This window comes from Sceloporus occidentalis, unplaced genomic scaffold (genome assembly GCF_023333645.1).
Source record: "Sceloporus occidentalis isolate IW3139 unplaced genomic scaffold, rSceOcc1.0.p SCAF_11, whole genome shotgun sequence".
Classification (NCBI taxonomy): Eukaryota; Metazoa; Chordata; class Lepidosauria; order Squamata; family Phrynosomatidae; genus Sceloporus; species Sceloporus occidentalis.
Genome location: NW_028316991.1, coordinates 1793859 through 1805000, shown reverse-complemented (window position 1 = coordinate 1805000; position 11142 = coordinate 1793859). Strand labels below are relative to the sequence as shown.

Sequence of the window (11142 nt, the reverse complement as noted above, 5' to 3'; positions counted from 1 at the left end):
GCTCTGAAATAAGCTTTTCATCATTTAGTGGAACTTTAGAACACTGAAATGCGTATGATGATCACATACAAAAGGCTTAATCAGAGACTTAGGACAGGCTATAGTTTAACGGTACTAAAAATCCACAATGTTATTATTTTATTATCATGGAGTTGATGATAAAACAAGGGATTTTAAACATAGGGCAAAATAGGCAGTTGCCCTGGGTCCAGGCTTATTTTAGGCAGCTGTCCCTTGGGCCCATGCTCATTCTCTAGGAGGAAATGTTAGTGACGAGATCTAGGTCAGTCTGTGCACAGACGTCTCTTGCATTCTGGTACAATTGGGCTTCTGGGAGAAGGCCACTAGAGATGCTTGCTCCAGGCCTTATTATGTTTAAAATTGGCCCTGGGGAAAAAACAGAGGCATTCCCACCTGTGGCTGAGGTTAAATCTTTGGACCAAACGGCTTCCATCAACAAGTCTGATCTGAATTTTTGTGGTTGGCTCATGTTCATCCAATTCAACATCTCTATTTAGAAAAGTCTTGTTCTCTTCTTCAGGAGATGAAGGTGTACTTATTATTTCAGGAGTGAGGCTGAATGTTTTTTATGAAAAAACAAAAGACAAACACAAGCAGCAATCATTAAGGTAGAAGTAAAGCTGAAGAAAAGTGAATGCACCCTTATTATCTTTGGTTCATTCACTTATCATTTCCGGTCTTGACTACTGCAACACTCTTCTGGTTGGCATTCCACTGTCTCGACTCTCTCCTTTACAGTCTGTCCTAAATGCTGCTAGGCTTATCTTCCTTGCACGCCGCTCCACTTCTGCTTCCCCACTCTGTGAAACCCTCCACTGGCTCCCAATTACCTTTAGAATTAAATTTAAATCCTGGTACTACCATATAAGGCCCTCCATAACACTGCTCCTCCGTACATTTCTGCCCTCATAAGCAAATACTCTCCTACTCGATCCCTACGTTCTTCCCATGGGCTAAGGCTCTCCTCCTCACTTATCACCTTTTCCCGTCTACAAGATTTCACTCGAGCTGCCCCATATCTCTGGAATCTACTCCCAAGGAACCTTCAGCATTCACCCTCTCTCCCAACATTCAAGAAACATCTCAAAACCCACTTCTTCAGAGAAGCATACCATCTTAGCTGCTAGAACTTCCTTGTCATTGATACAACCACCACAATACCTCTCACCCTTTCTCTATGCCTTATGTTTGTCACCCCATTCCCTCCAGATTATAAGCTTGCGAGCCGGGCTCTCTCAACCTATTGTATCGGTTTGTCTTAGTCTGTCAATTCTTGTCTTGTCAGACCCCTTAAACTTATGTATTGTATTAAGCGCTGCGTAAACTGTTGGCGCTATATAAATAAAAGATAATAATAATAATAATAATATTTATGATAGAGACGTTTGTAGGCACATGAGAGGGGGCTCAGCTAACCTGCACCCCCTCAGTGAAGCCATTACTTTGTGATTTCTAATTGGTTGTGGTGAAGTAACAGTGTCCTGCTAAGCCAATAATGAGTCACCAACAGCAAACATGGCAGATAAGAAGAGTGGAGGGAAAAAGTACAGTGAAAAGTTTTGATATCCCATTTTGAGAAAAACTGAATGTGAGAAATAGAGGACCATTTCCTAATCTCTACTAGAAAGTCTCAAAGGAACTTTCTTGGTTCAACTCTTTCAACAGACTGAAACTGTCTTATCTTGAACTGGATTTACCCAATTCATGTTACTTGTTATTCAAAAATACAAAATAACCCTTTTCACTAAATGATTCCTGTAATCGGGCCTATATATCCTTTCCTGAAAAGTAATTTAATGCATTTTATTTCAGATGCCTGTGCTCAAGTTCGAATATGCAGGGGACCTGGATCCTCCTGCCTGGTAACCTCAGCTGCTGCCGGCATTTCCACTGGGGCTTCTATCACAGAGCGCCGGTGAAAGTGCGGGCAGCAGCGGAGGTTGTCTACGCGCATCACGCATACCTTCCCTGGCTGCCAGAGAGGAGAATTCCCCGCAGTGCTGCAGGGGAATTTTCTTCTCTTGCAGCCGGCAAACGTCCGCTCGATGGATGCAGACAACCCTACTGCTGACACTTCTGCCGGGGCTGCTATGATGGAGCACCGGCGCCACATGACCTTCCGGTGCACAGTCATAGAGGAGCTGGCGTCCACCCGCTGCCCCCACCAGACACCAGGGAGTCAGAAGCACTGGTAAGTCGGGGGGGGTTATATGGGGGGGCCTCTGGCATATAGGGATATAAGGCATTTCTGGAGGCAGAGTGCCATGTAGGGGGTTAAAGGCATATCTGGGGGCAGAGTGGCATATAGGAGGGTATAAGGCATATCAGGGAGGCAGAGTGGCATATAGGGGGGTAAAAGGCATATCTGGGGGGCAGAGTGATATATAGGGGGTATAAGGCATTTCTGGGGGCAGGTTGGCAAGGCTGGGGCAGGTGTACATAACTGGGGGGCAGGTTGGCAAATAAAAGGAAATAAAAACAAAAAAAATAGTTTTCTCAATCATAGCTTTTATTAAATATGAAAAAATAGTTTACATGAATTAATATTTACTAGTAAAACTTTTTTCCTATAGGGTCATCCTTTAGTCAGGTTTTTTTCCCTAAATTAATATTCAGATTTTGGGGGTCGTCTTTTAATCGAGCAAATTGTTTTAATAATCCTTCCATTTAAAGAGCCCACACAGATTCCATAGTTATATTTCTTGATATTAAGTATGCAGAAACATTTGATGGGTACATAATTATGCCTCGAATGTTCTTCTACAAATGATGTTATACTTGTGGTTAACTATATTAATGGTAACAAATGTGAAAGCATTTTCATAAAAAAAGTACCTTGCACGTGTTGTTCAACTTTGAGGCAAAAGGACTGTTAGTATGCTTAGCAGGCACATATGGATGAACTTTAGTAAACTCCTGTAATCAATACTTATCTATACAGAAAAGCTTTTACAGCGACAAATCATTAAGTGTCCATAATGAAATGTCCATTTATGAAATGTAAGCCAAGCCGTTGCTTACAGCCTTACACGGCACGATAGATATTTCATTCAGTTTACTTAACTTTTCAGAGCAAAAAATATATGATTAAACATTGTTATTTCTCCTTGGTGTCTTCTTTACAAAACGGTTGGCACTATGGGTATATGTATTTAACCAAGACTCTACTTTTCATTAGAGGAAAGGTATCATAAGAAAGAAAGCCTACAGTGATATTTTGTATTGTTAGCCTCATGTCCTTCCCTTGCATTTTATGAGGCTAAACCGCTGATGTTCACTCATATTAACTACCCTCATCAATACTGATAAGTACTGCCGAATCAGTCCTGTCTTTATATTTCCATTTCTGTACAGTAGCGGGGCATATCATCAATCATTATATATTAACAGGAACAAACAAGATATTTGTAATACAATCAATAAAACATAAACAAGCACTCATGTTATACCTTCCAAGCTTTTGACCTTCACCGCTAAAAGCCTTGAACTTTAGCCTGGGTTTAACATATTCTTGGTCCTGGTGATCCTCCATGTCTAAACTTATCTGACATCCATGAACCATTCGTTTTAGCTCCACAGGAATTTCTCTACATAAAACAAGTAGATTAATCATGTTCACAAACATCATTTCCTATGATATCATTTTTGTCTGCTACTCTGACAAACTGGGATGCTGATCATGAAAGAGTGAGAAAGTGCAAAGAAGCCCACAGGGTGCTATGAGACGGAAGGGTACTGTATGAAGCCCCTAAGATCTCTCCAAGGAGAACAGAAGTTCTTTGCCAGTAAATGCAGTGTCTGTTGGTGTATAAGAATTCATGTAAATTTGTCAGTGTACATGCAAGTGAGCTTATTATTCTGGATGAGCCTCTGTCTCATTTTTTGGAACTACATATTGAACAACTTGTAGCTTATGGTCAGCCCTGGACTAGCTTAACCAGAGTTGTTAGTTTCTGTTAACACAAGGACACAGGTTATCTTATAGTTCTAAATACGTCAATCCCATAGAGTGGGGTTTCAGTTCTACTTTATAAACATGCACAAGCAGACTATGTGTATGCGTATACAATATATACCAACATTTAGAACTCAATATTGTAAAAATATTTATTGATTATTGAGTACAACTACAAAATTCAGTTGAACTGCCCCTTTTCTAACTTCTGAACTCATGGCAATATGCGCTATTCATTGATACGTTTTTCCCCAAGTTTAGTAACTTGGGTTAGCTATCAATTTTTAGTGTTGTATTACTCTCATGCCTGCTTGGCACCTTTCGAAAAGTTAACTTTCAATAAAAAAAAAATAATAGGACGTACCCTCTTTTTACAGATTCCAGAAACTGGGCATTTACTGGGTCAGTATAAGATCTCAGTTCTCCGTCGTCTAAACTAAATCCATTTCTCCACAGCTTAAGCAACACCTGAACCTGTTAGGAAAGACGTAGTATTCCATGCATAACATATAGCATAAAGCAAGAGCCAAATCCAAAGTGCGTTGAAGTACCGGTATATAACATACAAAATATCTTATTCTGTGTTATACACTCCCACGTAAGCAAAAAAACAAACAAAATTAACAGATGTATTTTTCTAAGCTTGTTGACTTTTACGTTTTTAGATCTGTAGCAAAGTTCATGATCACAAAATTACTTTGGCATTAGACTTTATAGGAATAACCAACTTGGCAGCACTGAGACAGACTAATGTCCTTGAAACTGTCAATTAGCCTTGAAAGAGATATCAGTGACGCAGGTGAGCGAAGAGAACTCCAGGGAATATGTAACTCACAAGGCTAAACACATAATGACAATTTAACTATACAATTTCCTGGATGAAAGCACATTATCTATTTCTACCATGTTAATATATGTTAATATGTAAAAATTGCATTTTCATTATATTGCAACATATATCAAAACATAACCTAAACACCAAAAACAGCTGTTTATATTTTTTTTATGGGAAAAAATGTCCCCCAGACTCCCTGTGCCCGCAGAGTACTTATTATGATATGTTCTCTTATGGTATACTTCTTAAGGTGACTTCTAATACACACACTGTATATTTTAATCAGTAAACACCAGTACATGTGTTTTTGGTATATTTAGTGTATTGAACGCTAAGATGTAGGCTTTAGGAAAAATCACTGATCTTTGAAATCATATCATATTTGTTTTACATTTTTGTTTTAGCATAAGCAATGTAAACATCTAAGGTTTAACATCTTCAGTTATAGAAGAGAATATTTAAGGAGTATGAAGGGAACAGATTTTGCTGGTTTGGTTCCGTAGAACATGCATAATTTATGTTATCCACTGTATCCACTGAACAAGATGCCGAGTCACATAAGCGTTTAATACTTTAACCCCTTAAGGACCAGGTTGTTTTTTATTTTTTGTGCCTCTGCCCTATTTGGGACATCTTTTAACCCGGCCACTCCAATTCACCCCATGAAACCATTCACTTTTTAAAAAGTAAATATTATGCTAATATTTTATCTCTTTCCATGTCAGGATTTTTGGGAAGATACAGCGCTAATTTTAGCACTTGCTCCTAATAATAAATATTGTTTTCATTTTATATATATATATATATATATATATATATATTTTTTTTTATTTTTATTTATTTTTTTTGGTTCCCCTGGTTTTTTCTATTTCTTTTATAATTTTTTTTTATATTTTACTAATCATTTTATGATTAGAAACCTGGGCTCCATTGACTTGAATGGTTGAATGCAGTACCTCTATTCACCCTGCAGGGGGCTCTCGGGAGGGCCTGGAGAGACCCTCTTGGAAAACTGTTTATTTTTTTTAAAGGACACCGCCATCTCTCGCAGTGGCGCTTGTGACTGCTCTCCAAAATGGTCATGCTTTAACAATATCACTGACAATTTGTGACAGTTCACTGACAGAATGCATAGTCATTAACATGGGTAAGAGAAAAACTTACATCTTGTCGCCTTTCAAACAGTTCATCGTCAAATATATATTTAGATGGCATCTTAGATGAATCACCCAATTTGTAGCCCCCGCCTGTAAATGACTATGAAAGAAGGCAGTCAATATAAAATGTGGTGCCAAAAACATTTGGCAAAATACATGATTAATCAGTCAAATAAGTATTCCAGCATGAAAAAATAAGTATTTTTATTGGAGTAATATTACCGTAAAATACTTTTGAAAGGTCGTCCTTCAAATGGAACAGTAGTTCAATAAAAAAGGGTATTATTTCATACTGCAAGAAGGTATTCAAAATGTTGCTATAATAAATAAATATATATATATATATACACACACACACACACACAAACATACATACACACACATAGTAAATGTATATATTTCCCTACATTATTGTTATTACAGGTTTATCACCATACCTAGGAAAACTAGGCCTTTCCCATGCAGACTACGATGCATATCGGGTCAACAGTAGTCATGGTTGGCTACTTAAAATCCCAAATTCAGTTCAAACCTATATTTGGTAGCTGCACAAATGATATAAATGGCATCATCTAAACAAAGCCCAATTGTTTACTGGCCCTCTTCTGCCATGTGTGGTCATTATCTCTTGTAAGAAGAGCACTCTTTAAGTTCTTTAAATTTAACAAGCCATGACTACCAATTTGGTGCTGGACAAATCCAAAGAGCCAAATAGCCCCAGTTCCCAAAATATTGGGCTAACGCCTAACATTTTCTATTTTGTTCCTAAATTCTAGACAAAGTTGTCCTTAGGCTTGTACATTATATTTCATGTCTTGCATGGGGTGTGCACTAGTGTTTTGTATTGTGTTTCAAAGGGCACTTACTTTCGGTCTAACAAAATCTTCATAGGCTTTACTGGCTTCTTCTGCGGGTATAGCTCCATGCTCCTTTGCACCCTTAAAAAGTTCATTAACAATTTTGCCTGTAGAATGGATTCTGGCATCACCTAAAAAAGAACTACATACATTGACACTCAGGATTAGTGTTGGTGTTAGTTATCTCTAACACAAAATTAAAATTTAGCATGAATTAATATTTTGCACCTTTAACAGCTTCCACTCTTCAGAATACCAAGATATTTTGAACACTGCTGTGCTTCCAACTTGGTGGGAACAGTTTGGGGAAGGCCATTTTCTATTCCAGCATGGCTGGAATGCCCTAGCGCACAAAGCAAGGTCCATAAAGACATGGTTAGATGAGTTTGGTTTGGAAGAACTTGACGGCCCTCACACAGCCCTGACCTCAACCACATCGAACACCTTTGGGATGAACTGGAAAGGAGATTGAGAGCCAGGCCGTCTCATCCAACATCAAAAGTCTTCGTAGAAGAGTGGAAGCTGTTATAGGTGCTAAGGGGGGACCAACTACATATTAATGTCTATGTATTTAGAATGCAATGTCATCAAGGTCCCTTTTGGTGTAATGGTCAAGTTTCCCAATACTTTTGTCCATATAGTGTATTTTCATCTGTAAATAGAAACATTTATTTTTTTCAAAAAAACATTCTTTGAAAATTAATCAAGGTTATAAAAAGTTTTCATTCCAAATGAAAATAGGTAGTTAAACAGGTGCATGGTAATACACATCCCTTTTTTGGTTGAGGACATTTCTAAACAGAACAACAGATGTTACGTTTGCAGAAAGAATATATACTGATTTTTAATACTTCTACCTTGTTACCTTGCAGCAGTATTACCCAAACTGCAGCACTCCAATGGCTATTAAACTACATCTCTCATCATGTTTATGTTTTAAATAGCCTAGCCCTGATTGAGAATTATGGCAGTTATACCTTAACAACAGCTGGAGAGCTACAGTATGTATAGACTATTTGTGCTCTACAGATGGAACTATTCTTCCCACTGTAGACTACTGAAGGCTAATGCATATCAAATTATTATTATTATTATTATCTTTTATTTATATAGCGCCAACAGTTTACGCAGCGCTTAATACAATACATAAATTCAAGGGATATGACAAGACAAGAATTGACAGACTAAGACAAACCGATACATTTGGTGGAGAGAGCCCTCTCATGTCAAATGAGCAAATACATGACATGATGCAAACAAAGGATGTGCACAGATAAATGGTTTGTGCTACTGAATTTAGCTCATTTGCAATTTTCCAAGAAAAGTATTTTCATCTCCATACATAAACTAGCAAAACTAGATAAATTACATAAAGTATTGTTGGTGTCAATCTAGACAGGGCTAAGGCCTCAAAAGGTAGTCGCATGACCTAACAAACACTTAAGTGCTGCTTGACTAAAGACAATTATTTAACATCTTAATATTCATATACTATATGCAGTGATGCTTGCAATAGTAAAATACGGAGCGTATATATGAGGGAAAGAAAAATAAAACACAATAGTGTAATATGTAAAAATCACAATATAAAATATGAATATAAGAACCACTCACAAATGAACTGAGTGTAATGAGCTCGTCAGCAATCCCATATAAGAATCTTGAATGCTGTAAATGAAAGTAGACAAAAAATGGTGCAGTATCTTCAATAGTCGGATATGAAGAAAATGAAAATGCACTTACAATTGCGGTGTTTTATTTTTCTTTCCCTCATATATATGCGCTCCGTATTTTGCTGTTTGGTTGTATATACACTTTGAGGAAGAGTGGTTTTGGAAGCTGCTATTTTGAGGGAAGTATTTATTTATTTATTTTGTTATTATTATACACGTGAGATTTTTGGCTTTTTCTTCTTTTATGCTTGCAATAGTTTAGGTTATTTGTGTTTTACCTTTCCTTGGGATGCTCCTTGATATTCTCTAGCAGAGATGTATCAGCATCTGAAGGTTGATCTTCATGGTCATTCTCACACAGGCAAGCCAAGGCTAGCTAAATGGGAAAAGAAAATAGTAATGTCACAATTTTCTTTTGGCAACCCTCTACTATCGGAGGTTATTAGCTCTTGAACCCAAACCCAATATCAGATACAAGGGGACCTGAGTGAAGAAACAACACATCATGTTTATGATTATGTGAGTTATTCAAGACATGTATGCAATATTCCTCAAAAAAAGACTCAATCCTTTTTTACACCCCATGTGGCTTTGGAGCCATGTAAGCAAACAACTTCAATCTGATGGCAAGGGGAAACAGATTTCATATTGAGCAGGACTTTGTTTGCTGAGATCCATCCCAAATAATGCCATTGATTGGTTTGAATTGATTGGTTGGGGTAATACCTTTTTCCATGCTTGAAACACTTGCAATTTGTTCTCTCAGACTTCTACTAAATGTTACAAATTGATCTCAGCAAAATCAATGTGAAAAAGTAAAAAAGTGGGAGTACCTTTTCCATGTGTGTACATCTGATATCACTGGAGCCACCATGCTAAAATGGAAATGTGTTACCCCATCCTCCCCGAATGTTGAAATCTGTACCTCAAGGGGTAATGATAAACAGGGCTGGACAAGTACATGTCAATATATCTTTACATTTTAAGTAGGATTTATGGCTAAAGGCAAAGGATCCGGCTGTGGCACACTATGAGCTGAGACCTGGCCAGTTAGAATCCTGAGACCTTCATGCCTTGCCGGGTGAAGAATTTCCTCATCTACATTTGGAAGGAGATACACATTGATACAGGCAAGGCGTGGATGTTCCTAGCCAGTTTGGCTCTGACTTGTCCTCATCCTCTCTTCGCAAGTTAGTCTGGACCATCCATAGACCATCGCTACTTGTCTCCTAATGCAGGTAGAGACATTCTGCTTTACATTGGCCAGCTGTTTGTAATTTGCCTTATTTTATCCCCATTATTATAATTGTATGAGGTGTCGCTCATTACTGTTCTCCTCTAAAATAAATATATATTGACAATTTATCATGCTCTTTGCATTTTGATATGATGTTTATTCTTCTTTCCACATTTCATTGTAATACTGGTAGCCAGTGACTTGATGTGGCTAGATGTTTTCCAGGAAATTCCTTGGCACATGAGCGACGGGTGAATGTGTAACTATACAAAGTTTATTAGTTGGTGATTTCAAAAAGTGTGCCAACATTAGGAACAATAAATATTTTTAAGAAAAAATTACCATATAATAATAATATCGGTTACAAGCTGCACCATGGCCCTTTTGATGGGTGCCCACACAGTACATTGGGCTGCATGCCGAGCTAAGCATGAAAGCTTATTACAACTCTATAAAGAACAATAGTGTAGATGTTGGTAACAATTATTTATGAAAAAAATAACTACTTAATTAATAAAAATATTATCAATAATAAAAGGTAATTGTTTGGTAGCCCCTCCATGGCCCTTGTGATGCGCAGGGGATGTATGCACACAGAGTATATGGGACTGCACCCTAGCTAGGGACTATACATTACAGATTAATAGTGGAGCTCTGTAAGGTATAGTAGTGGAAGTGTGCACATACATGCAACAAGTATTTATAATAAACAATTAATAATAACAAGAAATTACTGAATAATAACAATAATAATAATATTTGCTCAGTGACACATCACGGCCGTTGTGATATACGCCCACAGCAAGCAGGGGACTGCATGCCCAGACAGGCGTTAGGTGCCTCCGAGCAGGCGCACACCTGTATGTCCAGCACTGACGGTCTGTGCACAGGCTGCTGCTGCTGCTGCTGCTGCTGACGGCCTCCCTCCTCCGATGTCTCCTCCCCGTTTTCTTCGAGCTCTCCTCCTCTCTCATGCTGCCATGTCTTGCCCCCGTCCCCTTCTCCGTGCGCTGTTTGCGGGTCCCCTGCCTCCTCCTCCTCCATCTTTAGAGCAGGACGCTAGGGACTGGCGCGTGACACCACCGCTGCGTCACCTGTCACCGCCGCTGACGTCACGTTTGCTGTGTGGTCGTCATGACAACTCCGGGGGACGTGCAGGGCTTCTGCTACTCAGCTGCAGGAAGCTGAAATGGATGGGGATTCCCAGCAGTGTGTGTGTGTGTGTGTGTGTGGTGCTGATAGCGTTAACGCAATTGCACACATTGTGGTAGCTCACAGACATGTAATGTTTATTCTGGAGCTTGAAAGTTGAAATTCTTCTCTCATCTGAATTACTTTATACGGTACATAAGATATATTTCTCTAAAAAACTATTATGCATTATAATGTATAAAGTAAATATATATA

The 11142-nt window shown here is 38.4% G+C and overlaps 1 protein-coding gene across 1 annotated transcript in view; it reads right to left on the bottom strand.

Annotated features, from left to right (window-relative positions):
• LOC149305421 (UBX domain-containing protein 2B-like) overlaps positions 1-10779 on the bottom strand; it is a 14620-nt gene extending 3841 nt beyond the window's left edge. The window contains exons 1-7 of the mRNA XM_089477501.1: positions 10594-10779; positions 8777-8874; positions 6835-6967; positions 5976-6068; positions 4341-4450; positions 3471-3608; positions 415-576 (exon numbers count right to left, since the gene is read on the bottom strand). Coding sequence (XP_089333627.1) covers positions 415-576; positions 3471-3608; positions 4341-4450; positions 5976-6068; positions 6835-6967; positions 8777-8874; positions 10594-10779 — 920 coding nt within the window. The remainder of the gene's footprint in view (positions 1-414; positions 577-3470; positions 3609-4340; positions 4451-5975; positions 6069-6834; positions 6968-8776; positions 8875-10593) is intronic.
• Positions 10780-11142: the final 363 nt, after the last annotated feature.